Source organism: Epinephelus lanceolatus, chromosome 22 (assembly GCF_041903045.1).
Source record: "Epinephelus lanceolatus isolate andai-2023 chromosome 22, ASM4190304v1, whole genome shotgun sequence".
In the NCBI taxonomy this organism is placed as follows: Eukaryota; Metazoa; Chordata; class Actinopteri; order Perciformes; family Serranidae; genus Epinephelus; species Epinephelus lanceolatus.
Window position 1 is genome coordinate 13679893 of NC_135755.1, and position 10645 is coordinate 13690537.

Below are 10645 nucleotides of genomic sequence, written 5' to 3' on the forward strand. Positions count from 1 at the left end.
AAAAAAAAAAATTATGGCCTCAGAAAAAAAACATTAAAAGATTATGCTGGCTTCAAAAAAAATAAAAAGAATAAAAAATATGATGGCCTCAGAAAAAAATAAAAATATGCTAGCCTCAGAAAAGAAAATATTAAAAAAATATGCTGGCCGCAAAAAATAAAAAGAATAAAAAATATGCTGGCCTCAGAAAAAAAAAAAAAAACATTAAAAAATATGCTGGCCGCAAAAAATAAAAAGAATAAAAATATGATGGCCTCAGAAAAAAAAAAACATTAAAAAAATATGCTGGCCTCAAACAATAAAAAAAATAAAAAAATATGATGGCCTCAGAAAAAAATAAAAATATGGTGGCCTCAGAAACAAAAATAAAATAAAAAAAATATGCTGGCCTCAAAAAATTAAAAAGAATAAAAAATATGATGGCCTCAGAAAAAAAAACATTAAAAAACTATTTGCACCGTAAACATACGGTGGAGAAATGGCGTCCTAAGTGAAAAGAAGCCATGCTACTTCTGTCTGTTGTTATCTAAGCTTCTTTGCAGTTTGTTATGGTAAGCCAATGTGTGTATGTCAGTGACTGTGTGTATTCCACTGGCTAGCTTATCACCTCTACTCTGCACTGATATCAGTACGACATCACGGAGGCATAGAGCCCGCCCTCTGGTTACCACCATTAGCTCTGTCAGCATCGTTGTCATTGTGAAACAGTTTTTATGGAATTAGCACTGTTAGCTGGTCGCTGCCGGCTCAGCCACTGCTTCCTGATTAACAGTGTCTTATCTAGTTATTTTTGCTAAAATTGGTCAAATCTGTTGGCATATCAAACTACAAACATTATTAATCATAAAGAAACAAGTTTCATAAAATGTGATCAGGTTTTGCATCTTGTCCACTTTTGTGTCGGGGTCAGCTGCACACTGACTTGGCAGAGATGAATAAACTATTAGCCATTTTTCTGGGGAACTCCTTTGAGAACTTCTGGTTGAGAACCACGAGATTAAACTACCCAACATGATGTACAGTTAGAGCTGAAACAACTGATTAATTAATCAAATGAAACTGGCAGCCATTTTGATTACCACTTTCTCTTGCACACATACCAAACATTTGATGGTTTCAGCTTCTCAAATGTGATTTGTTCCGTTCTCTTTGTAGCTGTAACTGTTAGGAGGACTTTTGTCTAGACAAAAATGACACTTGTAAATGTGTAACTTCAGACCTGCTTAGAAACGTCAGAAAACAGGATCTAATAATGTTCGAGGGTCCATCAAGTCCATCAGACTTGGAGAATTAGAACAGCCTGTTCCGTTGATAGCATGTCTGATTGTGTGTCAGCTGTATGTTTGTGGTATGTCGTCTTGTCTGTACTTCCTGAACTAATTTACAGCAGCTGTGCTCTTTCAAGACTGACCTCAAAACAAACACGTACCTGTAGTGTGTGTGACGCAGTTATCACTGAGCAGCTCGACAATAATCTCCTGGAACACAAACACCTCTCAGTTCAAAATCAATTTTATTTAACAAGATGGAAAACCCATTAAATGTAGCACAGGTAAATGCATTTTAAATGACAAAGGTATTCATTTGCAGTAAGTGTGTTGCTTCCCTTAGTTTAAGGTAGAGTTCAGAACAAATTAAAAGAAACTTTATGTCCAGAATAAATACAATCGCTCCTCGTTGCCTCCACAGCAGCAGCTGGACTTATAGTCTTCTACCAGCTTTACGGCAGAGTCACTGCTTCCTCACCAGCAAACTTATCACTCAGTTGCTTTTGGCATCACAAGCTACACTTCCTACTGTGCCAACGACACTTTCCTTAGCAATTCTTTAAGTCAGAAACAATTAGACAGTTACAGAAACACAACTGCGCTTTCATGTAGGTATTTTTTTTACAAAATGTGCATGTGAACTTAAAAGGTTTCGGCTGAGGTGCAAACGAAATAATATAAATTTGAGCTGCACCATTACTGTATAATTATTTATTTACACAAATAAGGAGAAAGTGCCATGCTATGTATGTGTATGAATCAACAGCTAAGTAATGTCATATGAGGGGTGAATCTCAACCCTGTTACTATATGGTTAATCACTGGCATTATTCAAACCCTTTAATGTGTTGTGGTACAACTTCAAACCAAACTGTTACACCCTCCAAGCGCTCGCTGACAAGTTTTATTTTTTTTATGCAGGTGAAAGGTCAGTGTGTCAGTCCAGCATTATGAAGACACGTTGTCCCACGTCCAGGTTAAGACTTAGCAGCTCCCTTTGACACAGCCAAGCCGATGAGGCCTGCCAAGCCGGCCACGCCGAGACCGATTCCCCCGACGATCGCCATGCCAACCAAGCCATCTAGATGACGACATGTGAGTGTCAACAGTGTGGGTTTACACTCAAACGACAGATGCCTGATCAAATTCTGTTATTATGTTTTACTTAAAGGTCCAGTGTGCAGGATTTAGGGGGACATATTTGCAGAAATGGAATATAATATAGTAAGTATGTTTTCTTTAGTGTATAATCACCTGAAAATAAGATACAGAAAATATTAACTTTAATGTTGCAGCGGGTAAAGGCGGGGCTAATTTTAATTACTCTTCATATTACTGGGTAGTTTGTGAATTTTCCCCAGAGTTCGTTTAAGTTGTTGATTGTATTTTGTATTAACGACTAAAGCTTTGCAATAAATGACATCAATAACTTAGAAAGTGGTCTCAAAGTTTTACTTAAGTACAGTATTTGAGTTAATATACTTAGTTACGTTACATTACTGGTTCGTACCTTTCTTTAAAGCCTTGTCGATGAGTTTCTCCAGCTCCTGAGCCTGCTTGTTCCCTGGTTCGTTCCTGAGAAGAGTTCGGATGTACTTCAGGGCTTTCTCATATTCCTGGACGAAGAGCAGGGGTGAGAACACAGAAAGTACTCTCAGATGTGTGCATAATTTAAATGATGTAGTCAAATGTAAGAGCTGCATTTTAAAGGGCTTACTTGCTACACATTCAATGTCAACCATTTTTTTTTTTTGGTTGGATATGCCTACAAATTCAACAATGGCAATATCTTAATGACTTTAGGAATGACACTTACTTTGAGTCTGTAGTTGGCCACTGCGAGGTAGAACAGGAAGTCCCGGGAGTCGTCTTTTGAAGCTTTCTGAGTAAGTTCTACAACAAAACAACACTTATATTTTAAAGCTAATATTTAAAAGCAAATCCCCACCTATGCACACAGTGAAGCTGCGGTGTCCCTTGTTTGATATTTTCTCTATAACACTCAGAAATTCAAAGACATTGGTGATATGGCGACAGTAAATTCATCCTGATTGATATATTTTCACAATCACCATGATCACATTTTAGCTTCACACAGATGATCACATGAACTCACCCTCCAGGAGTACAATTCCCTTCTTGATATCGTCCGTGTATTTGCTCCTGATCAGACACCAGGCATACTCAAACTTTGTTTCTTTGGAGACAGCTCCCTTCACCAGCTCACTGTTGTATTTCTTCTCAAATTTCTGTCAAAACAAAACCCAAACGAAGCGACCACTGGATTTAGTTTATTGATCATATATTATCTGTACAGGAAGGCAGAAAAACAGGAACCTCACTTTGCTGACATTACCGTTAAACGTCATTTATTGTGTTTGTTTTGGCTGATGTAAGTTAGCATTTATTGTGTATTGCTTCCCGACCACAAACCAGTACTTAAAATCTATCTGATACGATATTAATCTCACGAAAGTACATATCATTGCTAACATGAGTCATGTCAATCTATTAGCGGAAATTACGATGTCCCTGTGACCAGTTTTTATCATAAACACCATCGTTAGCATTAGCTAGCTGCTAAGTGACGCGTCACACTCTCCTCCGACACGTCGCCTTTTTACCCAAATTTCAGCCTTTGCCGAGTGAACACGTGACGTGAGGACCTCGGTGTGTGTCCCTCATGTGTTCATAAGTATGTGTTATAGAAATGAAGAGGTTTAATAATAAGAAAACTTACTAAAAGGTCTTCTGGGGCTACCACATCGCTTACGACAGCCTCCATGTTTCCGGAAACAGCTTTAGGACCCGCCCACCTTTATCACATGACATTGCTGACAGTGACGTCATCCTTGGATTTTTCTGGTAAGATCTCTGTTGCATGATAACAATAATGACAATAATAAATCAAAATAAATGATCGAATAAATAAATATATATTACTACTACTATTAATAATAACAATAACTTTGATAAATGATAATTAAAAAATTAATAAGTAAATACTACTACTACTACTAATAATATTAGATTAAATTAAAAAAATAATTAAATACTACTACTAATAAAAATAATATTAAATAAAAAAATAAATACTACTATTACTACTGCTAATAATATTATTGAATTAAATTAAAAAAAATAAATACTACTACTATTTCTACTACTATCACTAACAATAATAATAATAATTATAAAAAATTGAATAAATAAACACTACTACTTTTAATAATAATAATAGTTAAATTAAATTTAAAAAAATAAATAAATACTACTAATAATATTATTAATAGTAGCAATAATAAATTAAAACAAAAAATAAAAGCTACTACGACTACTTCTGCTAATAAGTAAATAAAAACTATTACTACCACTACTACTACTAATAATAAATTAAATTAAAAAATAATTAAATAAATACTGCTATTACTTATACTACCACTATTAATAATAACAATAACTTTGATAAATTATAATTAAAAAAATAATAAGTAAATACTACTACTACTACTACTAATATTAGATTAAATTTAAAAAATAATTAAATAAATACTACTACTAATAAAAATAATATTAAATAAAAAAAATAAATACTACTATTACTACTGCTAATAATATTATTGAATTAAATTTAAAAAATAAATACTACTACTACTTCTACTACTATCATTAACAATAATAATAATAATAATAATAATAATAATAAATTGAATAAATAAACACTACTACTTTTAATAATAATAATAATGTTAAATTAAATTTAAAAAATTAAATAAATACTACTAATAATATTATTAATAGTAGTAACAATAAATTAAAAGAAAAAATAAAAGCTACTATGACTACTTCTGCTAATAAGTAAATAAAAACTACTACTACCACTACTACTACTACTAATAAATTAAATTAAAAAATAATTAAATAAATACTGCTATTACTTATACTACCACTATTAATAATAACAATAATAAATTAAAATAAATAAATAAATGCTGCTACTACTACTACTAATAATAATAATCAAAATAATAATATATTTTAAAAAATCAATAAATAAATATGACCACCACTACTAATAATAATGATACATTAAAATAAATGATTCAATAAATAAATAAATAAATAGTATTCATAATAATGTTAATAATAATAATAATAATAATAATAATAATAACACATTTAAAAAAATAAAAACTACTACTATTACTAATAATAAGAATAATAAATTAAAATAAATCAATTACTGGGGCATTGGTAATCTCTCAAGACAGATTCTGCAATTTACATTGTAAAGGAAGAAAAAAAAAATTTCCAGATTGGGGCATTGGTGGCTTAGTGGATAGAACAGGCGCCTCATGTACAAAGTGTGCATCCATGCTGCAGTGTCCCGGGTTCAATTCCAACCTAATGATAATAATAATAATAAAAAAAATAATAACAACAACAACAACAACAATATTCACACCTTTAGGGCCCAAAAAATGTTTTATTATTTTCCTAACTTGCAGTGTTGCTGTGACACAGTTTCAGTAACATAACAGGTAAAAAGACTAAAGTACTAACACATGATGTCTAAGCATGGTGCTGAGGCTTCATCAGTTCTTGGAGAGGTGAGCTGGAGAGAATGCCAGAGGCAACAGTTCACTGAGGCTGGTTTCTTTGTAGGAGCCGTCCGGCTTGGTCAGGTACACAATCCAGTCTGATCCAAACTGGGGAGGGAGAGGAACAGTAGTGAGGAAGGGTTGGAAAGAGGGATGCATCGTAATGAACTGAACAATGCTGCTGTACTTATCAAGGAAGCTGTAACATTTTATTGTGCCCAAAGATATGTCTGACAGGGAAGAGAAAGTGTTCCTGGTTTGTATACGCTCTAATAATCAATGTCATATTAAGCTGTCTTTGTCTGGAATTTATTTGAAGTTCATTTTTCTTAGAATAAGTGAACAAAACTTCCTGGTGTAGAGAGAATGTTTCAGCTTGAACCAAATGCAAAAAGCTATCTGTAACTAAGTCGTGAATCACTTATTGATTGTCTGCAGGTCATAAAGAGATGTCTCACCTCCATGAGAACCTGTCGACACGCTCCGCATGGCCCAACAAAGCGGTCCTTGATGTCACTGTAGAAGAGAGGAGAGGATCAGTGCGTCAGATCATGTGCTTTAAGAAATGTGTCACCAGAGTTGTGACACTGAGTCTTACCATGTCACAGCGATGGCAGTGAACTGTCTGTGTCCCTCCACCACGGCCCTCTGGATGGCCGTCCGTTCAGCGCACACTGTCAGACCGTACGAGGCGTTCTCCACGTTAGAGCCTGAGAACACACAAATATTTAGATGCTGGATGCTCTCACAGCTGCAAAGGAAGCAGATACCCCGTCTTCCTTCTTCTCCTAGAGACCATTTTATAAATTCTGTTTTGCAAAGTTTAAGAAGAAAGAAGAAAGTTTGCTTGTTGTATCAAAGGTTTATACTCATTATGCGTCAGGAGGGCACCTCTGAATGTGATATTGTTGTATAGTTTATTACTGATTTATTACTGATGCATTTATGTGATGAGTTTTAAAACTGTATTTGGTTGCGGTGCAGCTATGTTCAACAGTTTTTTATACCTCTATGTAATTGAATCTATTGTATGACAACGAATTGTGATTCACCTCAGAACTGTGCTTTAAGACAAGACAAGACAAGACAAGACAAGACAAGACAAGTGTGATAGGACAAGACAAGACAAGACAAGTGTGATAGGACAAGACAAGACAAGACAAGACAAGACAAATGTGATAGGACAAGACAAGAGTAGACAAGACAAGACAAGACAAGTGTGATAGGACAAGACAAGACAAGACAAGACAAGACAAATGTGATAGGACAAGACAAGAGTAGACAAGACAAGACAAGACAAGTGTGATAGGACAAGACAAGACAAGACAAGACAAGACAAGTGTGATAGGACAAGACAAGACAAGACAAGAGTAGAGAAGACAAGACAAGACAAGACAAGCTCAATAAGACAAGACAAGACAAGAGTAGAGAAGACAAGACAAGACAAGTGTGACAGGACAAGACAAGAGAAGACAAGACAAGTGTGATAGGACAAGACAAGACAAGAGAAGACAATACAAGACAAGACAAGTGTGATAGGACAAGACAAGACAAGACAAGCTCGATAAGACAAGACAAGACAAGAGTAGAGAAGACAAGAGAAGACAAGACAAGTGTGATAGGACAAGACAAGACAAGACAAGAGAAGACAAGACAAGACAAGAGAAGAAAAGCTCGATAAGACAAGACAAGACAAGACAAGAGTAGAGAAGACAAGAGAAGACAAGTGTGATAGGACAAGACAAGACAAGACAAGAGAAGACAAGACAAGAGTAGAGAAGACAAGACAAGACAAGTGTGATAGGACAAGACAAGACAAGAGAAGACAAGACAAGTGTGATAGGACAAGACAAGAGTAGAGAAGACAAGACAAGACAAGTGTGATAGGACAAGACAAGACAAGACAAGCTCGATAAGACGACAAGACAAGACAAGACAAGCTCAATAAGACAAGACAAGACAAGTGTGATAGGACAAGACAAGACAAGCTCGATAAGACGACAAGACAAGACAAGCTCGATAAGACAAGACAAGACAAGACAAGCTCGATAAGACGACAAGACAAGACAAGCTCGATAAGACAAGACAAGACAAGACAAGTGTGATAGGACAAGACAAGACAAGACAGGACAAGACAAGCTCGACAACACAAGACAAGACAAGACAAGCTCGATAAGACAAGACAAGACAAGACAAGTGTGATAGGACAAGACAAGACAAGACAGGACAAGACAAGCTCGACAACACAAGACAAGACAAGACAAGCTCGATAAGACAAGACAAGACAAGTGTGATAGGACAAGACAAGACAAGACAAGACAAGCTCGACAAGACAAGACAAGACAAGACAAGACAAGCTCGATAAGACAAGACAAGGCAAGCGTGATAAGACGAGACAAGATAAGATGACACGAGACGAGACAAGATCAGACGAGATAAGTAGAAGTGCAACAGATGCACAGTACCAATATATAACTTTTAAATAAAGCAGAACACCATACATTGTGAGCATCTACTAGCCTATATACAAAATGAGGCATAAAACCAAACATGAGCCATGAAATATTACATACACCAACATAAGGCAACACATTCTAGCGCTGGATTTCAACGACTTCGAAGTGAGAGTGGGCTCCATAAGGAGGAACTACAAAGTGCATTGTGACAAATATCACAAGAAAGTTGTAATTAAAAAATGTTGGCAAAGTATGAGGTATCAGAATCATAAATAAGCTACTTTTTTGATCCCCCGGGGAAAATTGGGATATGTTAAATTTGCTTTTATATATAAGCACAGAGATTTATAAGATAATGGAAAGAAATTTGTTAAAATATAAAAAAATATGTGCTATATGCTACATGTATAAGCAGTTACGACGGGCCCGAGTGCACGCTAATGTTGTTATGACTGCTCCATGCAGGTGTGCTCAGTTTGTCAGTCTTTACAGATATTGCACCTACACTAGCTAACGTATATCATATTGTTTCCCTGCATGATCGAAAAAGAGACTTGGACAATATCAGCATAAGTAACAAGCAAGTAACCCAGCAATCATCACTTCATGTCTGTATGCATTCAGTAATGGTTATCAGAATAAAACACTGTTGTAGATGTGTATTGACATGAGTATGTGGTCTTATTAACTGTGAGGTTCTTTGCACTTTAGCTTTTGAACCAACTAATGCTTTATTATTATTCTGTTTATTTATTTTTGTCATGGGTGTCATACAAGGTTTGTCATTGTTACTGATATTTAGCAATCTTCTGTGCTCACTGTTTTGTTTTTTACTGAGTTTGAGCTTCAAAAGGATTTTGCTTTTGTAAAAGAGGAAGTACATCTGGGAGGCATTAAAAAATAAAGAATATTTTGTTAGAATTTTGTAATCGAAGTTTTTTGGAAACACACAGACCAAAGTTCAGTTTTATTCCACGTGGAACATGTTGCCTTGTTACCTTCTTTTTGTAATTTTCACTGTCTCCTGCAGTTTCATCGCAACAAATATGCTAAAAACATCGCAGCTTTTGGCTCAATGTTTTAGAAAAGCCGCTGTGAAATCAGGCAACAAACCCAAAAAAAGCCAGCGAGATCCTGTAGGGACTGTGCATGTGACAAAATACCAATTAAGATCAAAAGCTATACATTTAATTGTTTTTTTTTTTTTTTTAACAGTTAATTTATAATTTTTTATAGATTATTTAGTATAACCATAAAATTTTGTTAGACATGTAACGAGTATTTTACAAAAAAAAAAAAAAAAAAAAAGCAAGAAAAAAGACAGAGGTCACCTGTTGGGTTGTTATTACCTGTAACTATGGCGCCATCTGCTGTCAAAATGGCGGCACCGACAGGGAAGCGGCTGTAGGGACAGTAAGCCATGTCCCGGGCCTGCAGGCACTTTGACACCAGCTCGTTCACTTTATCTGCGCACAATAGACACCAACAGGATGTAACAGGACAAGGTTAGCGAGCATCTAACATGAGCCACATCATATGTCAAGTGTGTGTACAGAAGAAACATGTAGAGAGTGTGTGACACACAGACTTGCCTGTCATTGCAGAAGGAGACTGTCAGCAGGTTTGGGTGGGCTGGTTTCTAATATGTCACCTTTTACAGCTGGAACAAAAAATGGATGACAGCTCTGTTAATGTTTTATAATGAAATTAAATTCAGCCTACCGGGTTTGCCGACAGGGACGGGACAGTGGGGGCTCATATCTGCTGCACGAGCTTTGTTTACCTTCACGCTGGTGAAGGGGAGCGTCATCGATCAGTTTGGGGCTGATCAGACGGGACCCGACTTTGGTCAGAGCTTCTCGCGAGAGATGGAGATGTTGGACTGACCACCACAGAGCTCACATCAGAGGGCTTCACCCAATTTAAATAACCTTTATTTAAAACTGACAATCCAGCAAAACAAATGATGCACAGGCTACAAAAAGCAAATAAGACAAACAAACATAAATAAACATAAATATACATATAGTCAGTAGGTCCTAAAAGTTTACACATTTTTCTGAGGACATAACAGTGGGTTATATTATTCTATTTATTCATAATCATATTTATAGCCTACAATTATACATTATATTTTATAGGCTAACTGTATATATTTATGCACACATAATTACATTAGGCTGTTATGATTATACATATGGTGTATATGTGTTACAAACTATGGATGTAACGTCTGCATATTATATTGTATATGCTGTATTCACAACATACTTGTACTGTGTAATTATGTCTATTATGTCTATTATTATTTAATTACCGT

At 35.4% G+C, this 10645-nt stretch overlaps 2 protein-coding genes across 3 annotated transcripts; both read right to left on the reverse strand.

Moving 5' to 3' along the window:
• Positions 1-1496: 1496 nt before the first annotated feature.
• fis1 (fission, mitochondrial 1) lies at positions 1497-4123 on the reverse strand. Its single transcript, XM_033651739.2, has 5 exons — positions 4009-4123; positions 3385-3517; positions 3085-3161; positions 2779-2884; positions 1497-2349 (listed from the first exon to the last, which is right to left on the reverse strand). Exons 1-5 carry the CDS (start codon positions 4051-4053, stop codon positions 2246-2248), a joined length of 465 nt encoding a protein of 154 aa, XP_033507630.1. The 5' UTR covers positions 4054-4123; the 3' UTR covers positions 1497-2245.
• Positions 4124-5726: 1603 nt separating this feature from the next.
• Positions 5727-10612, reverse strand: LOC117272712 (zgc:103586). Of its 2 annotated transcripts, XM_033651741.2 has the most exons (6): positions 10109-10612; positions 9918-9985; positions 9675-9791; positions 6468-6579; positions 6328-6385; positions 5727-5977 (listed from the first exon to the last, which is right to left on the reverse strand). In XM_033651741.2, exons 2-6 carry the CDS (start codon positions 9922-9924, stop codon positions 5864-5866), a joined length of 408 nt encoding a protein of 135 aa, XP_033507632.1. In that variant the 5' UTR covers positions 9925-9985; positions 10109-10612; the 3' UTR covers positions 5727-5863. The 2 variants fall into 2 exon arrangements, with proteins under 2 accessions (XP_033507632.1, XP_033507631.1); XM_033651740.2 differs by lacking the exon at positions 10109-10612 and having other exon boundaries at positions 9918-10102.
• Positions 10613-10645: the final 33 nt, after the last annotated feature.

What these genes read in the sequence shown, in the direction of transcription:
- fis1 (XM_033651739.2), bottom strand. Translation starts at nt 4,053, where the DNA reads ATGGAGGCTGTCGTAAGCGATGTGGTAGCCCCAGAAGACCTTTTA. An exon ending in TAGCCCCAGAAGACCTTTTA is followed by an intron (nt 3,518 to 4,008) that starts GTAAGTTTTCTT and finishes TTGTTTTGACAG; the next exon opens with AAATTTGAGAAGAAATACAA. An exon ending in TGGCCAACTACAGACTCAAA is followed by an intron (nt 2,885 to 3,084) that starts GTAAGTGTCATT and finishes CTCTTCGTCCAG; the next exon opens with GAATATGAGAAAGCCCTGAA.
- LOC117272712 (XM_033651741.2), bottom strand. An exon ending in AGATGGCGCCATAGTTACAG is followed by an intron (nt 6,580 to 9,674) that starts GTAATAACAACC and finishes GTGTGTTCTCAG; the next exon opens with GCTCTAACGTGGAGAACGCC. An exon ending in GTCGACAGGTTCTCATGGAG is followed by an intron (nt 5,978 to 6,327) that starts GTGAGACATCTC and finishes CTCCCTCCCCAG; the next exon opens with TTTGGATCAGACTGGATTGT.